Below are 13,262 nucleotides of genomic sequence, written 5' to 3'. Positions count from 1 at the left end.
CTATAAAAAGACTAAAACTAATTAAAAACTAAGAAAATCAATTAAATTAAAGTCTAAAACTAACATAAATTAACATGAAAATGATGAAAAATCATCAATCCAATCATCCCTCTAGAGATCAATTTCCAAGATTACTAATTCGGATTCTCATTTGAAAAAGCATTAAAGAAATAAAAAACAAATAAAATCTTACAATTGAAACTTAAAATGAAAGAAAAAATTTATTAAGTGAATAAAAAAAAATGGTTCATCGTGTATCCCTAATCAAAGAGGACGATGGAGATCCTCCGTGTTGAAGCTCCTGATGCTTGACCTTTGTCATGTACCGCTAGCTTGTTTAGTGCTTTTCTAAATGAATAAAAGTGTGTACAAGGGTATATATTTATAGTGCATCATTACGTAGAGGTTAAGAAATGAAAATTAGGGTTTTCCACTAAAAAAAACTTGGAAAACAAGCAAAAGGCACGTCTTCGACGTCACACAAGTGCGGGGAGCATGAAATGAGGCGCAAGGACGCATGGTACAAAAAGGAATGTTGTCTCATGCGCAGGGGCGCATGAGGTAGTGCCTCTAGTGCCAATTTTGCACGCTTTGCCCCTTTTTAATAGTTCTTCCGTCTTAAAAATCTTTGGAACCTGAAATGCATTTCCTTCATCATGTATTGTATTAAAAACCTTCTAAGAACCATTCATCTTCAATCTTCATAATCATCAAAAGTTATGCATGAACAGAAACATCACAGTGAAATCCAAGAAGGATTATTAAGGAAGCAAGAGGAGCTTAAAAGAAATATGCAGAAACGCCATGAAAAATCTTTCGGCGGGCATGCTGAGTTAGCTCAAGAGCAAGCTAAGACAAATGCTAGAAATGCTGCTCTTATTGAGATGATGCAAAAGCAACAAAAACCCTAGTTGCACACATATTTTTTATATTTCTGTTTCTGTTAAATTTATCCTTCTGAGACATTTACTGCTTCTGATACAATTTCTGCTTCTGATATATACGTGCTTCTGAATTACTTGTTCTAAATCTTTCATCTAAATATTTTCTTAATCTTTTCAAATATTTTTGTTGATGAGAAAAAGGGGAGTAAGACATAATAGTATTTAGGCTTTGAGTCCTCTAAGTTAATTAAACAAATTAACTTAGGAACTAACTTCTTATCTCTTAGCCTCTGGATTTAATGTGATTTCATTCTGAGTGATACGTTATTTAATTATTTTGAACTTAAAATGAATCTAATTAACCTGGATAATGGGGAGCTTACAAAATTCACCTTATTGACTATTAGACTTAGGAGGAGCATACAAACCTCAGACCCTAAAGTCAACTTTTTAATTAGATTAACAACAATTGACTATGAATACTTGTGTTTGTCATCATCAAAAAGGGGGAGAGTGTTGGAATAAAATGAGTTTAAACAACGCCTCTTAGGTTTTGATGATAACAAGGTATTAAAAGTTCAATTGGATATGCTAACAATTGTTCAAGTGTGCATGACCATAGACTAAAATTTATATGTCTTAAAACAAAGTTTTGGTTTTGAAAGAACAATTTAGAGCAAATGAATTTTCAAGAGAAGTCAAGTTGCAAGTCAGAATTTGAAGAAGTCGGAGTCTGAAGTTTATCCAGAAGTTGAATGTTTCAAAGTCTAAAGATCACCCAGAGTCTGAAGATCACCTTGAAGCTGAACCTTAGACCCTGAAACTAGTTTTTATGGTTATTTGAAGACACAAAGATGCATAAGGATATAGAAGACTGGAGAACGATAGTTCTGAAGAATTATAAGGCTTTGAATGCTATTCTTAGAAAAAAGGACAGTGAAGGACAAATAGTACATATGTACAACCACTATCTCCACTACTCCAACATTTCCATATGCATACTACAAGCTACAGTTGTGTCTCTGCTGGATTGAAACGTTAGTTCCCTATCAACGAATGATTTTCAAATTATTCATTCCTAGGACATCAACCAAATCAAGCAACAAATCAATGATGATTGATCGAGCTTCTCTAATGAATCTTTGATGCGATGGCACCTCTCCAACGTCTTTTTCCTACTTTTATATAAAGGAATGAAGACTTGAAGACATAACAAGACTCTGCAATATTTTACAAGTGCCAAAACTTTGTCAAATTCATTTCGCATCAAACACTTAGAATTTCGTATAAACTTTCATATCTTACAAATTCTTAAGTATAGAGTCTGAACTATTTGTATTGAGAACACCACTGATTGTTTATCAAGTGTTCAACCAAACAATTATTTCTTTTTAATTCTTGTTTGTTAGAAGTATCTTGCTTGTGTGCTTGAGAAATTCTAATCTTGTGTGATTATAGTGAAAAATCTTTTGTAAGTGACAGGGGGGCTGGACTACTTCTGGATTGTCGAAGGAACTAGAATAATTGCTTCTCTCTCTCTCTCTCTCTCTCTCTCTCTCTCTATATATATATATATATATATATATATATATATATATATATATATATATATATATATCTTTATTACTCGTTGCACTTAACTTTGAACTCTGCTTCAGACCCTGAACTTAGTTAAAAAGAAGAAAAAACTAACACAATTCAACCCCCTTCTTTTGTTTTTCGCACCTTCAGTGTGTAGAGAAAAAAACAGTTGTGATGTTCATCACATCTCTTTCTTAAAATAAAAAGTTGTAGTATTCAAACATGGGTAGGGCTGGCCCAACGGGATGTACAACCCACTATTATTTTGGCTAAGCTTAATTTTGGGAGCATTACTTTTCCCACCTTGCTGCCTTCTCACGCTCCCTGCGAAATTTCCAAAAATACCCCTGGTCCGGATTACGTTATCCGAACCAGATTGTTAGTGTTTCCGGAAAATCAAATTCGGACACATACAATATGAATATTTTGTGTCTTTATTTGATGTCATGGGTCTCTGTTGACCGTTATACGACCCCTGCATAAGCTGAAATGCAATTGCAGGGGTCGAATGAGCGGTCAACAATGACCATGACACCACAAACACTCCTAAAAGCTACCTAAAAAACTGAAAATTTTTTTGAAGAAAATGTAAGAAAGGAGGTGAAGAAGAATGAAGGAAAATGTTGAAGATTCAAGCCTTTTTATAGCCTAAAACAAGTCATAGGTGATTTGGAAGTCAAAGAAAACGTGTTTTTCATTCGAAACCGTCCAAAAAACGCTTTAAAACTCCACTAACCGGCCAAACCTTTGGTGAAACGTCACCGGCCAAATTGTTACTGAGTGGTTCCGGATTTTATAATCCGGAATGCATGAAGTTTTTCCGGATTATAAAGTCCGAACTGCACCATACACTTTATTTGGATCGTTTTCGTTGCGAATGCCTTGGAAAAAAATAGGTCAAAGATACATAACATAAATAAAAGCAACATAAGACAAATAAACAGTTAAAAAAATCATAATAACATAAATGATGAATCTTTTGGGAAGGTGGTTCGAAGAGGAGTTTTTGAACTCGATCCTGCCTGCCTGCCTGCCAACTGACATGTTACGATCGGCAGGCCGACATTATCGAGTTCATAAAAACCTGTTCTTTTGGAGTTAGATCTGCAACATAATGAAGAAGGGAAAGGTGTTTCAAGAGGGTTTCTTTGAGTTAGATCTTGTTGCCTTGCCAAATGACATATTCATCTGGCAGGCAGCAAGATCTAATTCATAGCAACCTCTTGATATTTTTGACTTAAGCATGTATCAAGGAGGCATGAAGGAGTATCTATATGTTTTTAACAGCATGCTGAAGATCTTCATCATGCCGTCAAATAGAGAGCTAACTCATCCATTTGCGACAGCTTGAGAAAGATCCTCAGCTTAATGACAAAAATTTGCATGGTTTTCTTTGGTGTGTTTGTGTGTTTTGATGGTATTGAAGCTGAAAACCGGAGATGATGTATTTATAGAGGTCCTTGGATGTTGTGGACCACATAAACTCTTGGTGCAATGTGGTCCATGCAAAAGAATCCTATGTTGAGGCATTCCGGATTTCGTTTTCCGGAATACACTTACACCCTATGTTATTCCGGATTTCGTAATCCGAAAAACATATCTTTGGTTATTTTATCGATTAAATAAACATCTTTGCCGTAAATTAAAACATAATGAAAGTTTCAACAACACATAACTAACACACAATTAAAACAACATTAAACACGCGATTAATTAAAACATAACACATTATCACAGATCATCTAAACTAACTTCTTCCTCCTCTGGTCCCTCCAGCAGATCTAACCAACGAAGCGTCCAACTCGATCGGTCCTCTAGCGCTGTGATGACCAAAGACAGAGAACATGGTTCTCACGTCACCGTCGTTTGTGAGTTTCATCCCGCTGAAGCAAAGAGATCCGGCTGAGTCGGACAATGGACATCGATATTCAACACCGACCACCCTCCTCGTGTGTCTGTGGTTGAGTTGACGATTGATTTGATCCAACTCATCATTCAGCCCGGAGAGGGTGACATCGTCGCGAATCCTAAACAGATGGGGTGGTGTTCCACCATTGTAGTAGACTGCCGCTAGCTTGCTGTTTGGATCAAAGCCATGGAATTCCATGTTGCAGAGGTATCTGGGTGTTGTAGTTTACATGTAATGAAAACAGGGACCCCTATTTATAGAGGTATATGGGCGATGTGGACCACGAAAATTGTCTGTGCAATGTGGGACACACAAAAGAATCCAATGCTGAAGCAATCCGGATTTTAAAATCCGAACCAAGCATCACCATACACAGTCCCAAGTTCTCCTTTGGTTCACCCCATGATCGTATCTTTCCGGAATATATAATCCGGAATATATGTGAATTCCGGATTATATATTCCGGATTCCACCAGAAGCTTTTGGCCGGTGGTCTGCACCACAAAGAAAACATTTTTCAAACGTTTTGGGCGGTGGTCACCGTGTAAAAACGTGTTTTTACACGTTTTTTGACCGGTGTTGACCCCTTCCCCACCTTCTTTTCATCCCCCCTCCCCTATAAATAGGCTACATTTCCTGAAAAATTTTCACACCTTCTTCTTTCTCCTCTTCTCCTCTTCTACAACGATGTGTTTCCATCGTTGGCCTTTCATAGAAAGCGGCCTCTTTCGAAATCATCAGGGGTCATATGATCGGTCAATAGGGAAGGGGTCAGTCTGGGTGTGAGGTTGGTTTGCCTGGGTGTCATGTTGACCATCATGGTCTCTTGTTCCCTAGAGGCCCCTGTGCCCCCTCTGTCTCCCCACCAACACCAAAGCTCCTGGTATGTCCCATCAGGAAGCATTGGTTTCTTCTTCCCCGCCATCTTCTTTCCTCCCACCCTCTTTCCTCTCCACCAGTGGCTGGAGCCACTAGTATAGCTTATGCAATAGGATAAGATTAGAAATAGTTTTAGGATGTAATAAGCTTAAAAAGCTTGAAAATTATTGTAATGTATTGTTCATATATTAATAAAATGACTTCTTTTTATTCTTATGTCTTTTTATTTCTGTTTATTATTTTTATTCGCATTTTATTTTACGAACTGTAAAACTTAAAATTGCAAAAGTTCTGGTAAAACATTATTCCGGATTTTAAAATCCGGAAACATCTGCAAAATTCTAACAATGTAATCCGGAAAACGAAATCCTGATCAGGGGCAAAATTGGAAGAAAAAAATAGGACGCGCGAGGAAAGGCATAGGGTGGGAAAAGTAATACTCTAATTTTGGTAGCCCCCCCAACTTATTTATACATCCAAATCCACCGGGCCAAAGTATGATGGGTTTGGCCAATGCATTTGAAAATTCTACTTGATAGTCCATGTAACAACTTCATGCTCAGTGTAGCGATGAATATTTTGATGGCTTGTTTTTTACGTGGTGAATATTCTACACTACAGGTCCATTTATGAGGTTGTGTAGTTTTGAGGAATAATGGGCGATGAAGTCTTGGAGAAAATTTAAGAGATAATGATTATCTAAAGATGCGACTATAAGAGGATAAAACCGCAAGGCTATGGGAGTCTTATGCTAAGAATGATGCTAATAATCATGTATAAGGGCTAATGAAGTGGCTTATTGATGTTGAGAGGTTCCTATAGTTGAGTGTTAGAGGTTGTTCTTCTTTGCCAAGTAGCAGGATAACTAGGATAGTCGTGAGTAAGAGTTACAGGAAACTTTATTTTTGGTTAAGATGATCTACGCCTCGATCGTGACTGCTAATTGTCTATGGGATTATTTTAGAACTGAACGTCCCGAACGTGTTGTTGATGGAAAATGAACATTGTGTTAAAGGGGTGATGCCTAGGAATCTTACCCACTTATGTAGTATGGAATTTTTGCAGGTATACATAGAGACACTGAGAAGTTGGTGTGTGAGCTTAGGCTTCTAAGGGGCTTCGTGTTGTGTTTGAGCTTTTAATAAGTTGAATTGAATGGAGGATTCAAGGGGTGATGCCTAGTTGTGTGTCTAGAGTTTGAAATCAGTGCGAATTTGTAGAGGTTTGTAGTAGTTCTAGTGTCGTGACACTGTTGGTATTAATAATGAACTTTAAAATTGTTACCATTGCCTTACATTCAAGGAAGAAATTCTTTTTGGAGGGTAGTAATGTAAGACATGTGATTTAGCTATGACAAATTGTTGTGATGTTTTCTTTGTTAATAAATGATGTCATCATATCTTTCCAAGTTGTTGAAATAAATTTTTTGTAACAAAGTTATTTCTGATTTTAAAACCATTACTTTTAAAATCATATCTTACCATATAGGTGTGTTTACCATTTTTTCTTACCAAAGATATGATTTTAAAAGTAATGGTTTTAAAATCAGAAATAACTTTGTTACAAAAAATGGTAAACACACCTATATAATGTTTCTTAAACCACAAGAATCTGATCCATTTTATTTCCAAAACCGAAACATTATATAGGTGTGTTTACCATTTTTTCTCATAATTTACAAAAGTATCCCTCTCTTTCTCTACCGTGCAGCCATCCACCACCTGCCTCTAGTACTGTAGAATATTTGTTCCTCCCCCGAATCGCAAAAACGAGATATCGAAACGAAGCCAGGGATGAACCCCACTCATATATGCACATAACCCATTGAAATTGTAGATGTATTTCTCCCCATTTTCCCCTCTTTAAAGTGTGATTTTGGTGTTATGTTGGTTAAGAGTGTTGAGTTTTGATTTTCTTCACTGATGTCATGTGTTGTTGGTCGCCCTTGTGAGCCTTAAAGTATAAAAGTATTGATAATCGAATTGTTTTCGAACTTTAGTGTTTTTGAAAATTTTTGGAGAAGTGAATTTTATTTTGTATCTATGATCTAGACGAGTAGATAAGTTGATTCAATACCTATTATTTTTTTCGAAAAATGTTGCCCAGACGTGGGGATTTTTCGTCTTTTTAAAATGTTAAAAATATTGAAATGAGTTGATTCAATATATATATTTTTGAACATTGTCTGGGGATTTACATAATTTACAAAAGTTAAAATATTGAAATGAGTTTACTAATGAATTTGCATCGTCCATATGTTCAAAATGGCCCTATGGTTTGCAATATTTATGACGACGAATGAATTTATTGTCAAATTCTAAAAATAAATAGAGTTTGAGCTAGTGTTTCACGATATTTTTGGACTTTTTGGTTATGGTACACTTCATCGTCACGTAAGCATTTGGCACGCATCATTATGCGCTTGGTGCACACCAACACATGTTGAACACGTGCATGCGCACGCCCACCCTTGATCAACTCCAATCTATGTTCCTCTTTAATGAGGTAAGATCACATTGTTGATTTTGTAATAGTTAAATGATCTTAGCCATTGTTTTTGTAACCTATCTATCTTGGCTCCTAACCTATAAATAGAGTTACGCTCCCTCACTTCTTCTCACACTAAAACACAGCAACTAGCGCATTTTCTCTCTTCTCCCTTTTCTACTCGATGCAATTCTAAGCCAACTTCTCCCTCTTTCTTTCATTCCTTTAGAACACATGTTATAGTGATGTATAACTGATAGGGTCGTAAGTGGGCTATTTTATCATGGCGACGACATGGTTGAAAGTTTGCTTGCCCATTTTTTGACACTGTCACAAAACGTCTTAAAAAGAGCGACCTAGTCTAAAAATCATCCCAGTAATTTCTTCAGCGGCTGAAAAATCTTTTTTGAACTTTTTTTAAAGATTGTTCCAACAAAACTTGTGTCATACCCTTCAGGATGTAAACTATTCTACTTATTACATGGCTATGTTGGGGACCAAGAATGGTGACATAATTTCTTTCATCCTAGAGGCTCTTCTAGAGAAGTCGTCAATTGGGTGAGATGGCTAATTTAACTCGGTTGAACTAAGAATAAAAGGTTGAAACTCCTGGATTCAAACTCAAACAAAGGAGTGAAATATTAATCTAACAACTTCTAACATTTATCATTTAAAAGATATATATTGTCAATTTTTAAAAGAAATATACATTGTCAATTTTGTTGGCGGATGCCATGGGAGTGGCGTGATTGCGCCCATTGATTACTTTTTTGTCCTTTCATTTCTTTTTCTTCTTTCGTTTTTGTTTTGTAACTAAGAATATGTAGTGTTATATTTAGAATGAAAAATGGACTCTTACGATATTTATAAGTAGGATACAGAGCCAATCCTTTGAATTTGGATGCCTTGGACGAATCATGAGATGACGTCCCTATAAAAGAAATCAACAAAAATACACAAGGATAAAATAAGATGAACTGGAAGATTATTGCATATTTTCATTTGACATTGTGCAAAAAGAACAAGGGTGTGGATCTTTGAAATGTGAACAAAGTGGCTTTAAACTAGGATCCATACTTCAAAGTTTACACTCGACACTTGAGAGTTTAGTATAACTAAAGAGAGCATGTTTTACAGAACAACATACATGGATCATAATTCAAGGTTTATATTCATAAACCACTGTAAAGAGACTTCTTCTCCTCCTCCTCCAATAAATCGTATGATTTTTTCCTATTATATCTATAAAAAATTAAAAAGAGTTGTATGACTATTTAATAAATAAACAAATAGATAGTTTGGAACCTACTCTTAAGATACTATTAGATCTATACGACATTGACACTTATGCTTTTGACTGTTGTCGATATTTAATGACTTATGTTCTTGTGTTCACGTAATTGAGATGGTGAGATTAGAAAGAAATGATACACAAAAACTCAAGTAATAATATGACTTTTGAGTGTTAATATATAAGAATTAAAAATATGACTCTTGAATTATTTATATTACATATCATTATTCTAATTTTAGTGCCCAATTGTAGATGTAATTAAATGATTTTATTGAATATTTTATTTCATCATATTCATTTATTAATTTTGACTTTGTAATGCCTCTAACTTTTTAAACAAGTATTTTACATAATTTAAATAATATTAAATTTTCTTTTAATATATATATATATATATATATATATATATATATATATATATAAACACATATATAGGTAAAAAATAAAAATTTGGTACCTAAAATTATGGTGTTCTAGGCTACCGTCCCCTCGACCATGCTCAAGGCCACCCCTTGCAAGATGCTTTTCAGTGTGAAATCTGCAGTACATTGAAGCAATCTGGAACCAAAAATAAAAAACAATACAAGTCTATCTATCTATTTATTTATTTTGGTCAAGTATCTATCTGTCTATTAAATAAATGGTATGATGTCACCATGCATTGACTTAGTTTACGCGGTTGCAAGTAATTAAACTAAACTAAAAAAAGGCTTGAATGGCAAGCAACCACAGATTTTGGATTATATAAATTGGCATTTATTGAGTTCGTTGTAAAATTCACTAGCAAGAGATAATGGCTTCAAAGAAGTGCTTGCTTGTTTTTGTAGTTCTCTTTTTTTATATCTTGAGTTTTTCTGCCAAAACATTAGCAAGAAACATTGTCGATGCTTCTGAACTATATGCATGTAAGTGAACTTTCTTTATGATAAATTTTAGGGTTAATTAAGTTTTTAGTCCCTATAAATATTCACAGTTTTGTTTTTAGTCCCTACAAAATAAAATCACACTTTTTAGTCCCTGTGACATTTTCCTTAAGAATTTTAGGGACTAAAAATGTTTATGGAATTTTTTTACAGGGACTAAAATGCTGATGGAAAAATTTTATAGGGACTAAAAATGTTGATGGAAAATTTTATAGGGACTAAAAAGTGCGATTTTATTTTGTAGGGACTAAAAACAAAATTCTGAATATTTATAGGGACTAAAAACTTAATTAACCCTAAATTTTATTATTGTATTTAGAGTTAATTAACTAAATGGTCCCTATAAATATTCAGAATTTCATTTTTAGTCCCTACAAAAATAAAATGGCACTTTTTAGTCCCTGTAAAAATTTTCGTCAGCATTTGTAGTCCCTGTAAAATTTTTCATCAGCATTTTTAGTCCCTGTGAAAAATTTACGTCAACATTTTCGGTCCCTAAAATGCTAAAGGAAAATATCACAGAGACTAAAAAGTGTGATTTTATTTTGTAGGGAATAAAAACAAAATTCTGAATATTTATAGGGACCATTTACTTAATTAACCCTTGTATTTACGCACTATTACGGAGAAATAGGTGATAATTATGTATGACTTTAATTTGTATCCACGTTAGTGAAGATAAAAAATGATATATGGATTCATATTTTAGAAATTAACATAATAATTAAGTGATATTGTGATGTGAAATCACGATTAAAATAGTTTTACCATAGCAATTAATCATATAAAGTTTTCTTTACAATTTTTGTTATTTTGTATAGTTTCAGATGAAAAGGATCTGAATAAGAGACTCCTCCAAGAAAATCGACGAGCTCCATGTAAAAGGGGAAAAAGGGATCAAATGAGACAGGCTAGAGATAATCCCCGTTGCCACAATTATCTATGAATTACTATGATATAGGTGTTATTAGGTTTAATTAATTGTAAGAAAGATGTTAGAGAAAAAACAAAATAGAGAGACATACTGTTTGTTTTGTTTGATTTTTATTTTTTGACAAATGTTTAGTTTGATTTATATTCATGGCAAATTATAAAAATAGAAACTATGTAATTATTTTTACATTGAATTGTAAATTTAGATGGTTTGAATAATTTGAGATATGATTGAAACTACATTTTATGTATAGTCTTAAGATTATTTTATACATAGATATACTTCTTTCGTTAATCAGTGAATATGGGAAGTAATGTGTTTTTAAATAAACCAACTAAAAATTGAAGAGCACTTGTATCAGATAGTAAGCACTATCTTCCAACATAACCAAAGGTCTCGGTTTGAATGCAACCTTGATAATGCATCAATGTTAAATCTCTAAGGGTATAGCTTTGCCATCCATTACAATCCCACCTTGCTTAAGTGATTAGCGTGCATAGGATAACATGTTCACACCAAAAAACAAACCAACTAAAACAACAAGAAGATTAATCACTTATTCAATTGTTCTAATTCATAATAAATCGGTTAATTAAAAAAGCAATTTTAAAAGATTTTTGTCTTTTTTGAAAGAAAAAAAATATTTTTATTTTTATCTTTAATTTCATTTTTATCCCTTAGGATTGTATTACTGGCTCTGATACCAGGGTTGTGGCAGAATCGCCATCGGAAGGTTTTCGAACTTGTTTTAACATTTGTTCGATCTTATTTAGACCTTGAAATGGTTTTAAGAGTGTTTTAGCTCTTTCTTGTTGTATATTCGTAAGATTTTCTAAATCTTCTATTTCTTTTAGTAAATTATCAACATATTCTATATGATAAAGTACCAGGTCTTGAGCATGAAAAAGAATTTGTCTTAGCATAATTCTTTTATTATAAAATTCTATTTCGAGAACTATGTTTTCCAGTCTCTTTTTAAAGAGTTTTAACTCTGTTTTAAGATTTAATCCGGGCATTATTGATTGGACACAGGGTTATTGGTGGGATTTTCTTCGACCTCTTTCAAAAGGTTCTCTAGGTGAATTAATTTTTCAGCAGGCCATAATAAGGTTTCAGCTCTTTCTCTTTGTTGGGTAGAAATATTTTCTGTTTCTTCCAATTCTCTTATCATTTATTCCACATATGGAATATGTAAAATTATTAATTCACGGACTCCCCAAAGAGTATTTTTCATTTCTATTCTTAGAAAAAAAAATTCTATTTTGTCAGCTAAATTTTCTAGCTTTATTTTGAATAAGCTTAATTCGTTTTTTATTGTTATTCCCGGCATTATAGTATTTTATTAATATTTAAAAGTTCAGTTTTTATTTCTGATAAAGTTTTGTCAAACTTTTTACTATCTAGTGAAGTTCTTGGTGGTAAAAATCTTAATTCACTAGTGCTTTCTTCTTGCTCTAATAGAGGTGTCCTTTCTATTGTCATAATAGATCTTGATCTTTTTAATGGTTTTAGAATTGGTGATTCTAATTTTATTAATGGTGAAAATAGTTCATCTATTTGTATCTTTTCTTTTCCACTAATAGAGGTGTCCTGGTCTCAAGATTTTGATCTTTGAGTTTATAATGGATTACTAAAGATCTATTCAGATCTATATCATTTAGGCTCAATCCTATTTCTAAATTTATATCGAATTTTATTTTTCCATATTTTAAATTTCCTTCACCTTTGGCTATTAGTGAATGTTTTTTTATTCATTCTAGCATCTTCTATAAGAAGTTCTAGTTCTGAATCTATTCCTTTCATAAAAGTGCTTTTTATGATTATTTGGATAGTTGATATATGAATATATCTTTTCTTTTTTCTTTTTTCTAGCGATAAGTGTTTTAATCTTTCGCTTATTTGTTGATTATCAATTATGGATATTACAACAAATCCATCTGTTGATTCCATTGGTACGGAAACTTCTTCTACCATCATTCCATATTTTAGAATGTTTTCTCTGGATAGTTTTTCTTTTATTAAAGAAAAAATGTTTTTTTGTTTAAAATTTTCTTCAGGTTTTAAGGTAAAATCTACCTTTTCTATATGATCTACTAATACATCAGCTATAAAACCAGATGAATCTTCTTTTTTCATGTTAAATTCCATTATAAAATACAAAGAATCGTAAAATATAAAATATTTAAAATCATACCTGACTTTGACTAGAGTTTTTTGATGCTTCTGATCTTTTGATTAACCAAAAGGTTTTGTTGATGTATCTGATTTTAGCTAAAAGCTTTTAATATTTCTGATCTTTCGACCTGTTTTGGGTATAACCTGAGGTTATATTTTTAAGTAACTGAGGTGTATTCCTAAGGAATACGTGACC

General features: G+C 33.2%; 1 protein-coding gene and 1 long non-coding RNA gene across 3 annotated transcripts; one reads left to right on the top strand and one right to left on the bottom strand.

Annotated features, from left to right (window-relative positions):
* Window positions 1-4,212: 4,212 nt before the first annotated feature.
* LOC146928955 (uncharacterized) lies at window positions 4,213-4,572 on the bottom strand. Its single transcript, XM_085707175.1, has one exon. The coding sequence runs from the start codon at window positions 4,570-4,572 to the stop codon at window positions 4,213-4,215; it is 360 nt and encodes a 119-aa protein (XP_085563301.1).
* Window positions 4,573-9,805: 5,233 nt separating this feature from the next.
* Window positions 9,806-11,128, top strand: LOC146928954 (uncharacterized). Of its 2 annotated transcripts, none has more exons than XR_015005905.1 (2): window positions 9,806-9,939; window positions 10,779-11,128. It is a non-coding gene; the product is annotated as an uncharacterized LOC146928954 (long non-coding RNA). The 2 variants fall into 2 exon arrangements; XR_015005904.1 differs by having other exon boundaries at window positions 9,810-9,939; window positions 10,785-11,128.
* The last annotated feature ends 2,134 nt before the right edge of the window (window positions 11,129-13,262 follow it).

The sequence above is a fragment of the Medicago sativa genome, chromosome 4 (genome assembly GCF_051527215.1).
Source record: "Medicago sativa cultivar Bolivia chromosome 4, Bolivia_mono, whole genome shotgun sequence".
Classification (NCBI taxonomy): Eukaryota; Viridiplantae; Streptophyta; class Magnoliopsida; order Fabales; family Fabaceae; genus Medicago; species Medicago sativa.
Note: the sequence above shows the minus strand (reverse complement) of the source record. Positions and strands in the feature narration are given on the sequence as shown.